This window comes from Malus domestica, chromosome 10 (genome assembly GCF_042453785.1).
Source record: "Malus domestica chromosome 10, GDT2T_hap1".
NCBI classification, from domain to species: domain Eukaryota; kingdom Viridiplantae; phylum Streptophyta; class Magnoliopsida; order Rosales; family Rosaceae; genus Malus; species Malus domestica.
Genome location: NC_091670.1, coordinates 37,613,229 through 37,629,830, shown reverse-complemented (window position 1 = coordinate 37,629,830; position 16,602 = coordinate 37,613,229). Strand labels below are relative to the sequence as shown.

At 34.3% G+C, this 16,602-nt stretch overlaps 2 protein-coding genes across 2 annotated transcripts; both read left to right on the top strand.

The window, feature by feature from the left end:
* Positions 1-6,219: 6,219 nt before the first annotated feature.
* Positions 6,220-6,816, top strand: LOC103446252 (agamous-like MADS-box protein AGL62). The gene has a single exon (XM_008385341.3). The coding sequence runs from the start codon at positions 6,220-6,222 to the stop codon at positions 6,814-6,816; it is 597 nt and encodes a 198-aa protein (XP_008383563.3).
* Positions 6,817-8,937: 2,121 nt separating this feature from the next.
* LOC103446253 (agamous-like MADS-box protein AGL29) lies at positions 8,938-9,495 on the top strand. The gene has a single exon (XM_008385342.4). It carries the CDS (start codon positions 8,952-8,954, stop codon positions 9,477-9,479), a length of 528 nt encoding a protein of 175 aa, XP_008383564.3. The 5' UTR covers positions 8,938-8,951; the 3' UTR covers positions 9,480-9,495.
* Positions 9,496-16,602: the final 7,107 nt, after the last annotated feature.

The following is a 16,602-nucleotide window of genomic DNA, read 5'->3' as shown; positions in this document are numbered from 1 at the left end:
TAGGTGAGAGGTTTGAAGAAGAGTAATGGTAGTTTCAATAATATGGCGATGTTTCCTTTCAGCCAAACCGTTTTGTTCCGGTGTATAAGGACAAGACAACTGATGACGGATACCTTTAGAAGTAAGAAAGGTTTGGAATTGTTTCCCTATATATTCACCCCCGCCATCACTTTGAAGTGTTTTGATTGAAACTGAAAATTGATTAAGTATAAACTGATAGAAAGTCATAAATGTGGCACAAACATCAGTTTTATTGATAATCGGAAAAATCCAACAGAATCGGGTACACTGGTCTATGAAGGTAACATAGTACTTAAACCCTTCTAGAGACAGACACGGAGCAGGGCCCCATACATCGCTGTGAACAACATCAAAAGGATTAACAATCGTATGTGGAGCAGAATGAAAGGGTAGCTTGCTAATCTTGCCCTCTATACAATTGGAACACAACCTAGGTATAGAATCAGCAATACTAGGAAGATTGGATTTCTTAAGCATGAGAGAAGCAACTTTGTTTGATGGATGACCTAATCGATGATGCCATAAGCTAGAGGTTACTTGTTTGCCAATGTACGCAGCCACTGGATGAGCTTTTTGTATAGGAGATGAGGATGGTGTGAAAGGAATGGGATACAAGCCATTACTGCAGAGACCTTTGAACAGTATTCTCCCTGTGGCTTTGTCCTGAATCCAAAAACACCAAGCATCAAAGATCAGCCAACAATGATTGTCAAGACAGATTCTATGTACAGAGAGTAAATTCTGAGATATTCTAGGTACATATAGGACCGAATTTAACTTCAAATCATGAAATGGAGTCTGCAATATAGAAGATCCTCTGTGGGATACATTCAAACCTTCACCACTTGCAGTTTGAATCATCTCTGTTGAAGGAAAAGGAGTTGCCAATGACAAATTATTCAGATCTGCAGTCATATGATTTGTTGCACCCGAATCTGTAAGCCATACTTGCTGAGAAAGATTGGATTCCAGGGGTGGAGCAGAAGCATTGACATGCATAGCATTCATAGATCCAGCAGTAGATGGTAAATTTGCATTCCTAAAGTGACAGAACTTTGCACTATGATTCCTTTTTCCACAGATTTGACACCCATCACCAACTGCAGAATCAAGATTCCGAAATCGACAAGTATCAGCAAGATGTCCATATTTGCCACAGATTTGACAGGAAGTGCCAGAAGAAGACAACTGCTGTTGTGGAGAAGTTCCAAGAATCCCACGACCTTGAGGCGGGTAAAATGGCTTATTAGTCCCAAATTTAGAACCATATTGAAACTTTCCTTTGCCTTTGTTCTTGTTGTAAGAAGGACGATATGAAGAAGCAGCAGGTTGATTATTGTAAAGATGCGATTGATCAAATGTTCCCTTAAAGTGTGGCTGAGACCCACCAGTATCCGCAACCATTGCAGTAAGAAAAGGAGTTGCAGACACATTTTCAAGCATTGCTTCTTCAGCAAGCAACTGAGAACGCAAATCTTTAATTGAAATAACATGATCCCTGCCTCTAATGATTGATCTAATCGTGTTATACTCAGATGATAAGCCATTAAGGGTAAGTATAACTATATCATCATCATCAAATGGAACCCCAGCTGCAGAAAGATAATCCCGAGCCTCCTTAATGCGTTGTAAATACAAGGAAATAGAATCATTACCCTTTTTGATATTCTGCAACGCTGACTTCATTTGGAAGATACTAGCTCGTGTAACAATTGAAAATTGTTCCTTAAGTCTTGTCCAGAGATCCTGAGCACTAGTACTTCCTATCACGCAAGAAACGGCAGACGGAGAAAGAGTTGCAGTAATCAACTGCATTAAGGCACGATCATGCATCTTCCAAATCTTGTAATCATCAGATTCTGTTTGAGAAGTAGTTCCTTGATAATCAACCTCAGACCCACTAGAAGTAGACCTTGTAAATCGAATAGGACAGGGGGTAGAACCATCCACAAAACCCAAAATACCATGCCCTTCGAGAAGAAGCTGCATCTGAAAATGCCAAACCAGATAGTTTGATTCATCAAGCTTCACTGTCACAGATGTTGAAACAGTGGAGATGAGAGAAGTAATGGGAGACTGAAGAATCTGTAATTGAGAAGGAGTAATCATTGATGCAAGAATTCAGAAAACTTGTTCAAGAACGATGATTGAGAACTTGTATCGAACACTTCGTGTGCACAGAAGACAAACGCCAAGAAGAGTAATATACAGAAGAAGATGAGCTCCAGAAAGATTTAGACAGAGCACACAAATATCAGAAACATTACAGAAATCAGAACTGATGAGCGGAAGCAGTCCAAGATCGAAGATTTTCACCCGAGCGATTAGCTAATCCGGCGAAGATACCATGTAAACCAAGCTATAACCACAAAGAAGAATATGCAGTATTACACTTGAGAGATAGAAGAGAGGTGAGTCGAGAGAGAAGAGAAGATAGAGAGAGAAGTTAAAACTTTCATATATTGTATATTTCTGAATGAATACAATCTTATCTCATCTAAGACTATATATTCTCTTTATAAAACTTGATGTCTAAGTCACACTATAACTAACTCTAACAACCTTGCTAATCTCTTGACAAGTGGCTTATTATATAACCATTAATACTATCCTTAACAACACTAATCTTCTCTAAAATACCTAGGGTTTAATTCTCTTAAGTTGAAGTACTTTATTTATCTTTTACTAGTTATGCACGGTTGAAATTATTCACAAGCGTCGTCATACTAGATCATTTATCTATACTTTAAAAACGTAATCATTTTTAAGTGCTAAATTTGGAAATGAATCCCGAACATCTTATGTATAGCTAACATAGCCAAACCAAGGACCACAACAATACAATATTTTTCCTTTTCCCTTGTAAAATTGAGCCTCTCTTTTTTATGTTTAGTTGTCCGCTTCAAATGGTCTCTCATGAGTTAGTGAGTGAATCATGAAAGCCATACGAACGAAGGACAGCCAGAAGATTGAAACGAAAACGGGAGCACATATTGATCATTTCATGACACCAAATAGCAGACAAGCCCTGTTGTTATGCACATCCAGAAATAAGCAACATTTACTGGTTGAAGACACATATGTGAAGTTTTTTGGGTGGCAAGAGTTCTCTTCTTGTAGTACTAGAAGGATGACAAACGCTATGCATGTGCGTTGGAAGTTAAATTGTACAGAAGAGAGACATCAGACATGTCGAATGATTATGCTGGTTGAAAAAGAAAAATATGAGTACAAAGAAGTGCAAAAGAAGAAATGTGAAAATCATTACCTGCTAGCTAGTTGAAAATAAGTTTCTTATTTTATCCTCTTATCAAGTGCTATATTAATTGCACTTGGGATGAGGGATTTTATGTATGAGTTTATGTACAGGAGGTGGACAATAAATTTTCTATTATGTTTTCTTTATCGTACCAATTTTATCGGATGAGACTTTTATTATGTTTTCTTTATCATCAAGTGGTAGTCCAACTTTTTTTTTTATATATATTTAGTACACTAAACTAATGAGTGGGGAAATAAATTGATCATGAAAATCGTCATTCATGATATTTGAGAAGACCTCTTACTTACATGTGAAAAAAAATATCATTAAATTATAGTATTAAACGGCAAATTTATCCTTTCACAGTCAGTTAAATAATAGAAAGCAGTTTATAGACTCTACCAAATAGATAGCAGACCATAGGAATCTCATCATCTCCACAATCATATCGAAGGGACTGTTTTTAGATGCATATCGAAGGGACTTATCAATGATACAAGTTGGAATGTGTTATTGATCATATTTAACTAATTAGATTAATTATTCTTCAATATTATTCTTTTCCACTAATAAAGTATTGTATACTAAATAATACAGATTAATTTGTTATTCCATTTCCGCCAGAAATGAAAAGGTAATGAGATTTTGTGATCATGCTTATAATTTTTTTTCTTGCATTAATTAACACAAGGTAGGGAATGTGCATAGATCTCCCATTGTGTTTCTTAATTATTTTTATATAATGATATTCTATTTTTTTTTAAAGGGAGCATCTACTATGTAAAAAGAATGAGGCTAAGTTGCACGATGAGCCAATCATGTTGAAGTCAACACAAATATTATACATCCTCATCATTCGTGTTATTCAATCTTGAAACTTCTCATTTATAAATGAAGAAAAATATTATTAGACCATAATAGTAGTTCAATCTTTCATTGTTTTGAGGTATAATTGATATTTTAATAAGTAACCATCCATATATTGAAGATATTGAGAACTCCCATATTTGATTAGATACAGTTTTTACTTTTTTATCATTTTATACAATTCAGGTTTTTTTTTTTTTTAGGAATGTTATTTAGTTACAAATTGACTATATTGTTGACCGCCTTGTTAATAGAAATGAAATGGTTTTAGAGTCCACTTATATTAGAGAAGTTAGTTTTGTGGTTACAAGTTAGTTTCTTATCATTAATAATATTGACTACATCTTATATATGGTCAGTTATTTATTAGACCAAAGTCAAATTTTGTTATCAAATGATTGGCATTGTCTCTTTGATTTTCCAAATTGACAAACAAATTTAGTAAACAGATTTAGTGACTCTAGCACTAATTTAACAAGAGTATGTTACGTTCTTATCAGGCTATTCTTTTTTTAATACAAGCAATTTTATTAATATAAATTACACTAAGAAAAGAGGGGAGGGTTTAAACTTGGAATGCGGTAAGTTGAAGAGAATAATCTTAACTACAAAAAACAATTCACCACTTGTCTATCTGGCTATCACGCTATTATTTGTATGAAAAGTTTGTCATATTTCATCTATGTAGACTTAATTAACTTTGATAAAATAAAATAAAAGTGCATGCATGTATAACGCGCGTCAATATTATAATTGTATTTGTATGTATCCCTTTTGTAAATATGAAAATTCCAACTTTTAATATAGGAGTTAATTAATAATTTAAAATTATGATTGCACCAACATATATATTACGATTGCACCAACATATATACATTACCAAACAACACATTAATTTATAATTTAAAATGTCTCAGCATAATAAACATTCAATTTTTTGGTTAGAACAATGCTTAAAGCCTCAAGTTACAATATGGTGAATAATGTGAAGATGATGTTATAAGTAATTGTAAACAGAGGTCAATGTGAAGTGTCATGCATGGGCCAGTATACAAACAATAAGTCAAATACTCAAGGTGAAAACATAATTGAAAATAAGCTAGCAAGTTAATTAACACTTAAGTAATAATTTAATCGTCAACCACGACGTCATATGATTTATAAAATGTAATTAAAATTGATGGTCTCTATAACATTACCCATTTGAAAAACATATATACTCGGTCAACATCATTGAATGACCAAAGATGCGTTTTTTCATCCTATATAAGCACATGAAATGTAAGGAGAAAACCAAACCAAGCAAGACTTCTTTTTCCAAGCCTATTAACCAAGAAATACAATCATTTCATCATTTTCCAGATTTCCTTCTTGTCCTTTACCAAAACAAACAAATGGCCATGGAGGGCAAGCAAACAAGAGGAAGGCAAAAGATATTAGAATTAATATAATTTAGGATCCAATCAATCAAGTTACTAAACTACATGTAAATCAACACAAATGGCATATTTGATAAACACTAAGATTTACTGCAATAGATAACCGCTTGAGCGGCATAGACTATCGCTTGAGCGGCAGAACTCAGTCATACTACAGCTTGAGCGGCAGAACCCAGTTATACCAAATCTATGCATGGACTGATATACATGAATAAGCATGCAAACCTGAACTTGAAGCCATGATCTGTTTTAGGATGTATCTTCCCTTCTCTTGTACGACTACAATGGATGTATTAGGTTTCAAATGGGGCAACCTTACTTAACTGTGAATCATCCATATTTATACCGAGAAGAGGGACCAATCCCATTCTATTTCTGATAACTGCCTTATCCCATTAATAATGCAGTTATCTTCAGTTATTATTAAGCCAACTGTTCTTCATTAATTCAAACATGGCTTAATCACATTTTCCCTCCAGTATGTTTTACTTCATTCGAATATAAAACCTTAAGAAGTCTAACTATATATACAGCTCATTTACCAAGTTCAGTTGCAATCGGCAGTTTGATGAACTCACATATATGAATTCATGAATGATGAAATCACATGAATTCTTACAAAAGATTGAGATGAAGAAGATCGAAAATGAAGAGGATCTTCTCGTTTCTTTCTCGAAACGAAGGTCCGGCGTTTACAAGAAAGCTACCGATATGATAGCACTATCTGGCGGTGAGGTGGGTATTGTGATCTTCTCACCTTCTGGTAAGCCTTTCTCATATGGCCATCCATCTGTCGACTATGTCATCAATCGGTTTATGAACCAAAATTCACCCGAAAACAACGACTACACTCATCAATTCATGAAGACTCATCAACAGATGAAAATTTCCGAGGCCATGGAACAATACAACGAGCTTCTTGACCCATTAGAAGCTGTGAAGGAGCGACTTCTGTCGCTCCTAAGGAAAGCCAGGACAAGGACAACTCAAGAGCACCTGTGGTGGAGTGTACCTATTGAAGAGCTTAGGGTGGATGAGCTCAAACAAATCCATGTATCCATGGCGGAGCTGCACATGACTATCTCCAACCATCTTAAGGAGAGGAGCAGTAGTTCTAATATTTTTGGTGCCTCCTCTTCTGGATCTGTCCAACAAACCAATCCCAACTTTGATGCTGATCAAAGTGGAACTGGTTCTTATGCTTTTCCTTATGGCTACGGCCATTAATTTTGGGAAAAAAAAGAAAAAAAAAAAAGAACCCACCTTAAAGCTAAGTAGGACCCATGAGTTATTTTATTAATTAGTAATTTCAATTGTTGCGCCCACATGAACTTATGTAGATTTACATTTTGTTTAATTATAACTAGGTTTTTATCACAAATGGTCCTTAAAACATCATTAAGATGGTCCTTAAAATTGAAAATCGATCAATGTAGTCCCTGAAAATAGGTGTCACAAATCTATATGGTACTTCCGTCATAATTCTGTTAAAATTCTGTTATGTGCTGACATGGCAATTAAATGCGGCCCACAAGATTTAAGGATTTTTATCACAAATGGTTTCTAAAATTGACCTATACAATCAAGATGGTCATTGAAATTGAAAATCGACTTGTGAGTCAACTTCAGGGTCTATTTCACCGCCCGATTAATCTCTAGATGTTTAAAAATTAAGAAGGGGCACATGGACTTGCTTAGGCGCCCACCTAGTCCGTCCAAACTCACATTTAGGTCACGACTCTCACTTAGATAAGAAATATATATTTTTCATTTTTTCATTTTATTTTTTTATTAAATTGTATGAGACTCGTTAAATATTTAGATGAAGTTACATTATATGCTTGTTCCCATATTTTCATTATGTCTAAATACTTTATAATCTATATGTCATTATATTTTACAGTTTATGTATCCAAAAATAATTATGTATTTTTTTAAGTATAAGCAAACACTTATTTATTACGATATATATTAAATTTACTTAAATCCACGTAGGCCCCCGTTTAGGCCCCTCCTAGGCACTAGGCCCCAACCCACCCAACTAACACCTAGTGCCTTTTAGAACCTTGTTATATCATTGTATAAAAATAACATTAAAAGATTAAACATGAGATGTTCATTTTAAAAAATAAAATAAAACTCCTGCCAGAAACTATAGTACATTCAAGGAAATATCATTTAAGGAAAAAACTTCGTTGGCAATTAAAGAATGGTAAGTTAATATGCAACTGGCAACCATATTCATTGGATTTTCCACTTGCCAGTTTAGAGGGCCATGCATTATCACATTTTCCTTGGACCTAACAAATTTATTACCTTTTTGATGATTTTCACACTTTTAAAAAAAAAAAACTTTTTGTATTTTATTTATTTATGGCTTTTGAATTAGATAAATAAAACGGAAACAACAAACATGACTTAACAAAAATGTGTGAGAAGTAAAAAAAAAGTATATGTTTATCGTTTCCCTAATTGAAAGAATTCACATCTCATTTTAACTTCTTACATTTTTTTTTTAATTTTTGACTCTTGGGTTAGATAAATAAAACATAAACAACAAACACGACTTAACAAAAAGGTGTGAGAAGTAAAAAAAGTATACGTTTATCGTTTCCCTAATTGAAAGAATTCACCTCTCATTTTGTTTCGAGTGAAACTTTGATCAACCCCCACCAGCCAAAGAAGGGGTGATGCTCAACACCTCATATTGATCGTGATTAGATTAGTTTGTTTTAGTTGAGACAAGAATATCAACATTTAAATTAATCTAACGACAATCAAATAGGGTGAGCATGACCCTCACTTTAGAGGATTGAGAAAAATGCTATTTTCTTTTTAAGTTATAACATACTGCCTTTTTTTATAGGAAAACTCAAACAATTAGATAACTACAAAAAGAGAGATTAAATTTGTAGACAAATTTTTGTAAATTAAATGACATGAAAGTTGATGATTGAATTATTACTTAAGCGTTGATAAACGTGCTTATTTCTATTGGTAACACATTATTTAGTTTACAATTTTTTTTATAAAAAATTTAGCTTCCCAAGCGTTACCCAATTTGTAATCCAAATTTTCTTTTGCTCATTCAATTTTAAAATCTGGGGTGCAAAATTTGAATTCAATGATGGCAATCCGAAAGTGGCCAACTTTAATGCAATTTGGAAATTTTCAATAACAAAAAGGAAAGATAATTAAAAGCTGTGTATATCAGCAATTTTCTCATAGAATTAAGGGCTAAAAACCAATATTAGAAACATTGAACCTTTACTTGGGGTCCTTATATCTCTAGCCCTATATAAACTCCTTCACTTCCACCAACTTCCCCATACATTTTCCAATCAGAACTCCCCCATTTAGCCATGGGGAGGAGAAAAATTGAGATGAAAGTGGTGGAGGATAGCAGCTCTAGGCAGGTGACTTTCTCCAAGCGCAGGACTGGCCTGTTCAAGAAAGCAAACGAGCTTGCCACCCTGTGCGGCGCTGAGATTGCCGTCCTTGTTTTCTCTCCGGGAGGGAAGCCCTTCTCGTTCGGGCATCCGAATATGGAGTCTATCGCAGATAGGTTTCTAAATCAGGAGTGCCCTAAATCAAAATTTAGGGTTTCAAAGAATGATGAAAAAGCGGGGAGGCTTAACCAGCAACTGGAGGACATGGAAAGCCAGTTGGAGGCTGAGAAGAAAAGGGGACTTGTGCTTGACAAGGCTGTACTGAAAGCAAAGGGTTTGCCTCTCAAAGGCAAACCGCCGAGCTTTCGTGAGCTCAGCCGGGCAGATCTTCGAAAAATGAAGGCGTCGCTGGAGGCGCTGCGCGAGAACGTGAAAGAAAAAGCCAGTGAGATGGAGGCATCGTCTTCGCTGCTCCTCCTGGCAAATGGCAGGAGAGACTGATATGACTGTTGCTAAAAGTGACTGAGACCTTAATTAGGTAATTTATAGGGAATGAATGTCTTTCTGCGCTTGTGATGTTGGTGTTAGGTAATTTTCCTTGTCATGAGGATCTTTCCGGATCGAGGATCCCTTGGATCCTTAAATCATATTCGTTCATCGTATATCAAGCGGTCATAACTTATTTTAAATATTTTTATTTAAAATTATACATGAACAATACAAAACGAAAATTAGCTTCATGATGTATGATGAACATACACGATTTAAGTATCTCGGGATCCTCACAAAGAGGTCCCGGAGAGGATCCTCATTCTTTTGCTTGTACCTGAGATGAAATTTCCTAATTTGTGAAATGTGTTAAAGGATAAAAATATGTGGTTGCTTCGTTTTTATTTTTAATTTTTGTTGGTAGAAATGTTTTGTGTGCTTTTATTGTAGAGTTGTGCCATGATCAATTGCGCTCATGTGCGTGAATAATTGAGGATGTCAATTTAGTATCACAATAGGCTAACAATAATGTGGTTCAAATTCGTTTTTGGCGATAATCGAACCTAAAACCTCTCACTTACAAGTGAAGATGAATATCACTAGATCATAGTATTAAGTGGCTCATGTCTTGTAAATGAATTCTATTATAAGGCTCATAAGCCCCGTTGTACGTAATTTTACACTTATCGGTGATTGATGGCGTTAAATGCTCTTTTAGTAATGGATTTTTGGACATATACATTTATGGATGATATTAGAGAGACCATATTTATAGATAATGATGTGGCGGTTGATAGTTGAATTCATTCCTTAGATCATTACAAATGAAATTCAACCATCAACTGCTACATCATTTGATTTACAAAATATGTTCTAAAAAATTGTCTCCCTGACATTTTCCTATATTTATATAGAGCTCGTTTTGATATACTTTTAAAATGATTGAAAGCAATTTTGATGAAAATATTTTTTGGAAACAATCTTTAGTAAAAATGTTAATAAATCATGGAAAATCACTTAAAGTGTTTCTTGAAAGAAGCACATAACTGGTACTTCTTGTATAAAACACTTAAAATGCTTTTGGAATCCAAAAATATTTTTTTCTAAAAGCGTTTTCGGTTATTTTAAAAGCACATCCAAACGAGTCCATAGAATAATACTACGTAGACTAACTTTTTAAACCAAATTTGCTTATCATGTGATGTGTCACTAATAAAAAATAAGCACATTAATCAACACTTAAGTAATAATCTAATAATCAACAAACTAAATCATATGATTTACAAAATTTAATCTAAATAGTTAGTCTCCTTAGCATTAATCTTTTTATATAGAGAGAGCTATTCAATCGATGGATTCTTCAAATAAGCTCTTTTAGTAATACATTCGAACATATATAATACAAATTCTTAATATCCTTGTAATCCATCCAAAAGAAGAGAGATACTTTTGTATGCTCCATTTCGTAATGTATTTTAATTATCTGAACCATTTGTTTTTTAGGTCTTCCACATATAATCGTTGCAAAAAAATTATTATAACTTTTTACTATTAGTTTGTTGCCTAACATGCCTCAATTAAGATACCTAATTTTTTTTTTTTTAACAAACGTTAGTATCTACACTAAAAAGGTGAGAAGTAGGCTAAACCTCACATTAAGATATCTAAATTGAAACACCCTATAAACCAAACTTTGTGAAAACACAAATGCCAATTCATATGTGCGGGTGTAATATACGTGAAATTTTGTGTTTCTAAAACAATCCAAAGCCTCCCACCTTCTTTTCGCTCTCAATACCCAATTAATCCTTTTGTTTCCACACCCCAAATTTCTTCATTTCTACAAAATTCATACTTGATCGATTCTTTATCCTCTTCCCCCTCATCATTAAAATAACAACAAAAATATGGAAATGGTGGTATGATTAATAGCGTCATTTTTTCTCAGAAAATGAGTCTTGGGTAGGGATGGGCAACGGTTATGGTGGGCGGGTAACCGCGGTTATTTACCCATAACCGTATATGCTCATATCCGCATAACCGTTTACTCGTTGGGTAATTGCCTAAACGGTTATACCCATACCCATAATCGTTTATAAATGGTTAACCATACCCATAATCGCATATCCATTTAACCGTAACCGTTTAATACCCGTTTACCCATTTACCCTTTTTAACCCGTTTATTTTATTTTTTTTTACCATTACCCCCTTTTCACCCTTTTCACTCGTCTACATGTTTTTTAACAACTTGAAAATTAAAAAAAAATTGTCATAATTTTTTTTTTTGACAATTAAACACCGTTATAAGTACATTCATCATACATTTCTGTATTTTAATTTTTTAAGTCCTTATATCATTCCAATAATTGAAACAATAGTTTACGGACGATATTTTTAACTGTTACCAATGAAGGTAAATATCATATTTGCTAAGTATTATTGGGTTACAAAAATTGTTTAGAAGACATTTCTGTCAAAGCATTTCTGTCAATTTCACGGTTACCCGTAAGGAATTTAAATTAATTTGACGAATTACATGATGATGAGAATCATCATTCCTGTAGTTGTGTTATTAAGAGAATGACCGATGAATTCCTTGCTAATTTATTGGGTGCTAAGTATTATTGGATCGAGAACATGGTTTGTGTTAGTTTTATATATATAAAATAAATGGGTAAACGGTTACCCGTTTATAACCGAGGTTAATACCCATAACCGCCCATTTAAATTTCGCGAGTAAACGGTTATACCCATAACCGTTTATTTATCTAAACGGTTACCCATAACCGTAACCGTTTAATTTAAATGGAAGGGTAACCGCGGTTACCCATAACCAATGGGTATTTGTCCATCCCTAGTCTTGGGAGACATACCTCCCATAATCCCTAACCTCACCACTAAATCGACATGCTCTTACTTGTCAGTTAACCCATCGCATCCAAATTAAGACATTTATTCATTTCATTTACTTCCTTAAAGTTGTGGGTGTGTTCATTTCATTTACTTCCTCAATATCAAATTGTGCTTTATCCAAATAATTGTGTCTTAGCTCAAAAACCCTCGCCCAATATCACTGTATAGAAACAGTTAATTAAGATGCTCCTTATAAAATTGTACTTCAATCGTGATCTCTAGTTTAGAAGCATTACAAGGAGCATGGTTGAAGTCAAAATTTTCTAACATCTTCTAAATTTTAAATTAACCATATATGCGCCCAAATATCACCATTAGAATTACTTTTATTTTACTTTTTGATATTACGATATATTTAAAATAAGAGGTGTGAGAATAAATTAATATCAAACATGTCATTTACAAAATTCAAACTTTAAACGATGTCTCAGTTACAAGTGAGAAGAATATTATTAGATTATAATACTGATTGACAAATCACTTTCTTTTTTTTAGAATTTTTTTTATGATACAACGATATAAGTATTCATCAATTTGCATTCAAGTGTCAATCTTTCTATCTATAGATCCGCGTAGTTAGAATATCAAGAAACAAAAGACTTAATGTATATAGAACAACATTATATATAAATCATCTATAAAATGGTGGAAAAACATATATTGAACAACAAAAAGATAGCTAGTAGCTTTTGTGCCTTGAAAAGCAAGTATACAGAATGAAGTGTAAATGAAAATGATCAAATTCAATAAACTCTTAATTAATAACTTAATGTAGAAAAACACATGGCATGGATGATGATTTGGTGTCTTAGGCACTGCAGGAAGACCAAAACCAAAGCCGGCAAAGGCAAATGAAATGTATATGTGGAGCTACCTATATTGTGGAAACCAGAACGAATAATTCAAAAATATAAAATGAATTGCAGGCGTGCGCATGCTTGAACTTCTTTTGTTGTTGAAACTGTCGGCAAAACAGAGCGAGCAACTCGTATACAGGTGTACGCATGCATGACCTACACTTTTATACGTACTTTGGACCAAATTGTTCATTTGTTTAAATTAGAGCATCTAAATAATATATAAACTAATTACCGCTTGCTAGTCACTGTGTTGCTGATCTCCTCGACTGGCTAACTATTGAATTAATTTACGACTGGCTAACTATTGAATTAATTTACAACAAATCTCGAATTTAAGTATTTTAATTTGTCTGAAAGATATCTTTGTGTTTAGTTTAATTAAAGAATAAAGCGAAATAAGAATCAATGGATTTGTTTTATGAGAAATCAATGGAATCATGCTATCGATTAGGTTTAAAAAAAATTAAAGCGAAATAAGAATCAGATCACACGCCAAAAAAAACCTAGAAAGGAATTTGAGGTACCATGGTTGTGAAGTTCCCTTGCTTTTTCACTTTCGGTGAGATCCCAAGAGAATGATATGAACTATAGATAGCTACCACATGCATGTGTCGTCCAAGTAATTCGTTTCCCAATTACTTTAGAACGAACAGAATGGAGTTGCATGCATGTAATTGTCAACTGTGTACGTACAACATTCTATCTGCTTTTCTCTTCCTTTCCCATAAAATATCGCCATCAAAAATTTTGAATTAAATGAATTGACAGAAATTATTCTTCAATTGCATTTTCTCTTTTGACAAATGATATAAATTTACCTAAATTATTTAAAGGAAAATTCAAACTTGGATGCAAAAAGTAGATCACACCTTTTTTAGACACTTTACTAAATCCAGAATTTGCCAATTTTTATTTATGCACTCAAATTTTCCGTCCCCAATCATGTTTGTTTCATCTCTGTTAACACGGTCCTTACTTATCTATCGTTTGTTTCTTTTTCTTCATTCACGAAATCATCAAAATAGTAATGCGAGAAAAAATTGTGATGCTCTAGCAATTTTTAGAAAGGGAGAAAGACTTATATGACATATGTACGATACTACTATGATGACCTTGTGTGTCAATGAAATAAATACATGCATAAGTTTATGTTTATATGTCTTCATTTCGTCGGTATGATGTTATGTAACGGTGTATTCGTGTCATCTAAGTTGTTTTTAGCTAACAAATCCGAGAAATAGAAGGTATCGTTTATTTTTGTTAGTATTTTTCATATTTTTACAATTTTATTAAAGAAAGGGGAATAAGACACCAAGAAACAGCTTATGATATGAGTCTATATATAATTCGATGGAGTGGAACGAAGGAAGATGATTCCTGGGATAGGTCTGATTGTATAATTTTCTTCTAGAGGCGCCCATACAACCCATTGACTCCATCTAAACGCGGAGCGGTTTGGTCCCCACAAAATTCCCAAAACACCCTTAACCCGCCGCCAAAATCCCCTCAATCTCCCTACATTCTAGCGTACTTGCCTCCTAAGAAACCTCTTCTTTCCCCACCCCAGATAAAACCACCACATCCCCCAATCCCATAAACCAAACGGGCTGAAATCGAGAGAGAGAGAGAGAGAGAGAGAGAGAGAGAGAGAGAGAGAGATGGGAAAACTAGAGAGAGAAAGTGAGCAGAAGACAGTGGGTGGGGGAAAGAAGAGGTGGTTGTTCTTTAAGAGGATGAAGAAAGAGTCGTGGAGTTTGAGGTGGAAGTATTTGGAGTCTGCCTTTAAGTTCCGGCCGCTGAATCTGCAGCTTTCTTTTTACGATGATGTGGTTTTCAAGATCGTGGCGGCGTTTGAGGCGGTGGTTTTGCTGCTCAGCTTCTGTTTCTTCTACTTGTTTTGCGGATGCCATTTTTGAGAGGCTTTTGGTGTCTCTGTTTTCGTCTTCCGACTCTCTTTTTACGTACTTGGTTTTCTCTGTACTGCTTCAAGAAGGGTATAATTGACAGATCAAGTTGCTAATTAATATGCTTATTATGTTGGTTATGTAGAGAGTTAATCATCAGTTAACTTTTTTTGGTCTTCACAAATTCTGAATTTTCTGCAATTTAATTCAGCAAATTACTTTGGATTGTACAAATCTAATGGCATTGCCTCTATTAATGGAGAAATTCTTGACTGCGGATGGCGGTGCCACCTCATCCATCCACGCATATTTTCATTATTGGTTGTTATTATTGGTATAAGACGTCACTCGAGTAACATTGTTGCATGTTAGAATTTTCCTTATATTATAGAGGGAAGATTAAACACAAGATTTCAAACGTAAGATTAAACACTGTCGACTCCTTGAACTTCAAGCCGCTTGCCTCCTTCTAGTTTGGAACGCAAGGAATCTACCAAGGGCAAATTAGAATTCCCCTACCGATACTATCATTGCTTCGCATGCATGTTTTGAATTTTGGATAACTGTATGATCTCGATCCTTTTCATCTGATCAATCTTTCACATTGAAGAAGACATGTACAAACAAGACAAATAATCCTTCGGCTCCCATGACCTTTCCTACTTATATTTCCCACATGAGCTTTGTAGGCTGTCCCCCTTCTTTTAGACAACCAAGACTATAGAGAATTAGTGACGAATGAGTAAGTGATATATACATGGATATGGTGGTGCCGTGGAGGTTGCTTTTGGTCCGACTCTAGAATTAGCTGAGTGCATCATATGCATGAGATGACATATCTCTGGGGTGAGTGTTACAAGAGTGGATAGAAGTCTTGGAGAGATTTTTCGGTAAGATGTAAACACAGGATGATACATTATATGTCATTGTACAATTTGAGAGACAATAGAAAAAAAACATCCCTCCAGATTATATAATGATATGCGACGTACCCGCCCCGCGTTCCAATCACATTGAAAAATCTCTTGAATTCCAAGGTTATCTTGGGAGGGGATTTTGATCTTCATGAGTTTGGGAGGGCTTAAGTTTGGGTTTACAACTCTTGAGTTTACTTGTATAGTTACTTTATCTAGTTATATTTTCACGTGATTGGTCCGAAATGTTTCAAAAGAAGAAATCAGACTTGAAAGAAAAGATTTTTAGGAATTATCTTCAATGGTACGTAGCACTGAAATATCTATAACAGTTGTGAAAATCAAATTTAACAACTAAAATCGTAGCACTTAGTGTTTCATAGCATTGAAGTCGGACCCAAGTTTTTGTTCATTAGTAGTACCTTTGTGCCAATACAATCCCTAAAATAAGTATAACAAATTACATATGGTAGTATTTATGTTCAGGTGGCAGCCAAATTATCTTCTTCTGAAACATTTTAGCTGCCACTGCCAAAGCTCTC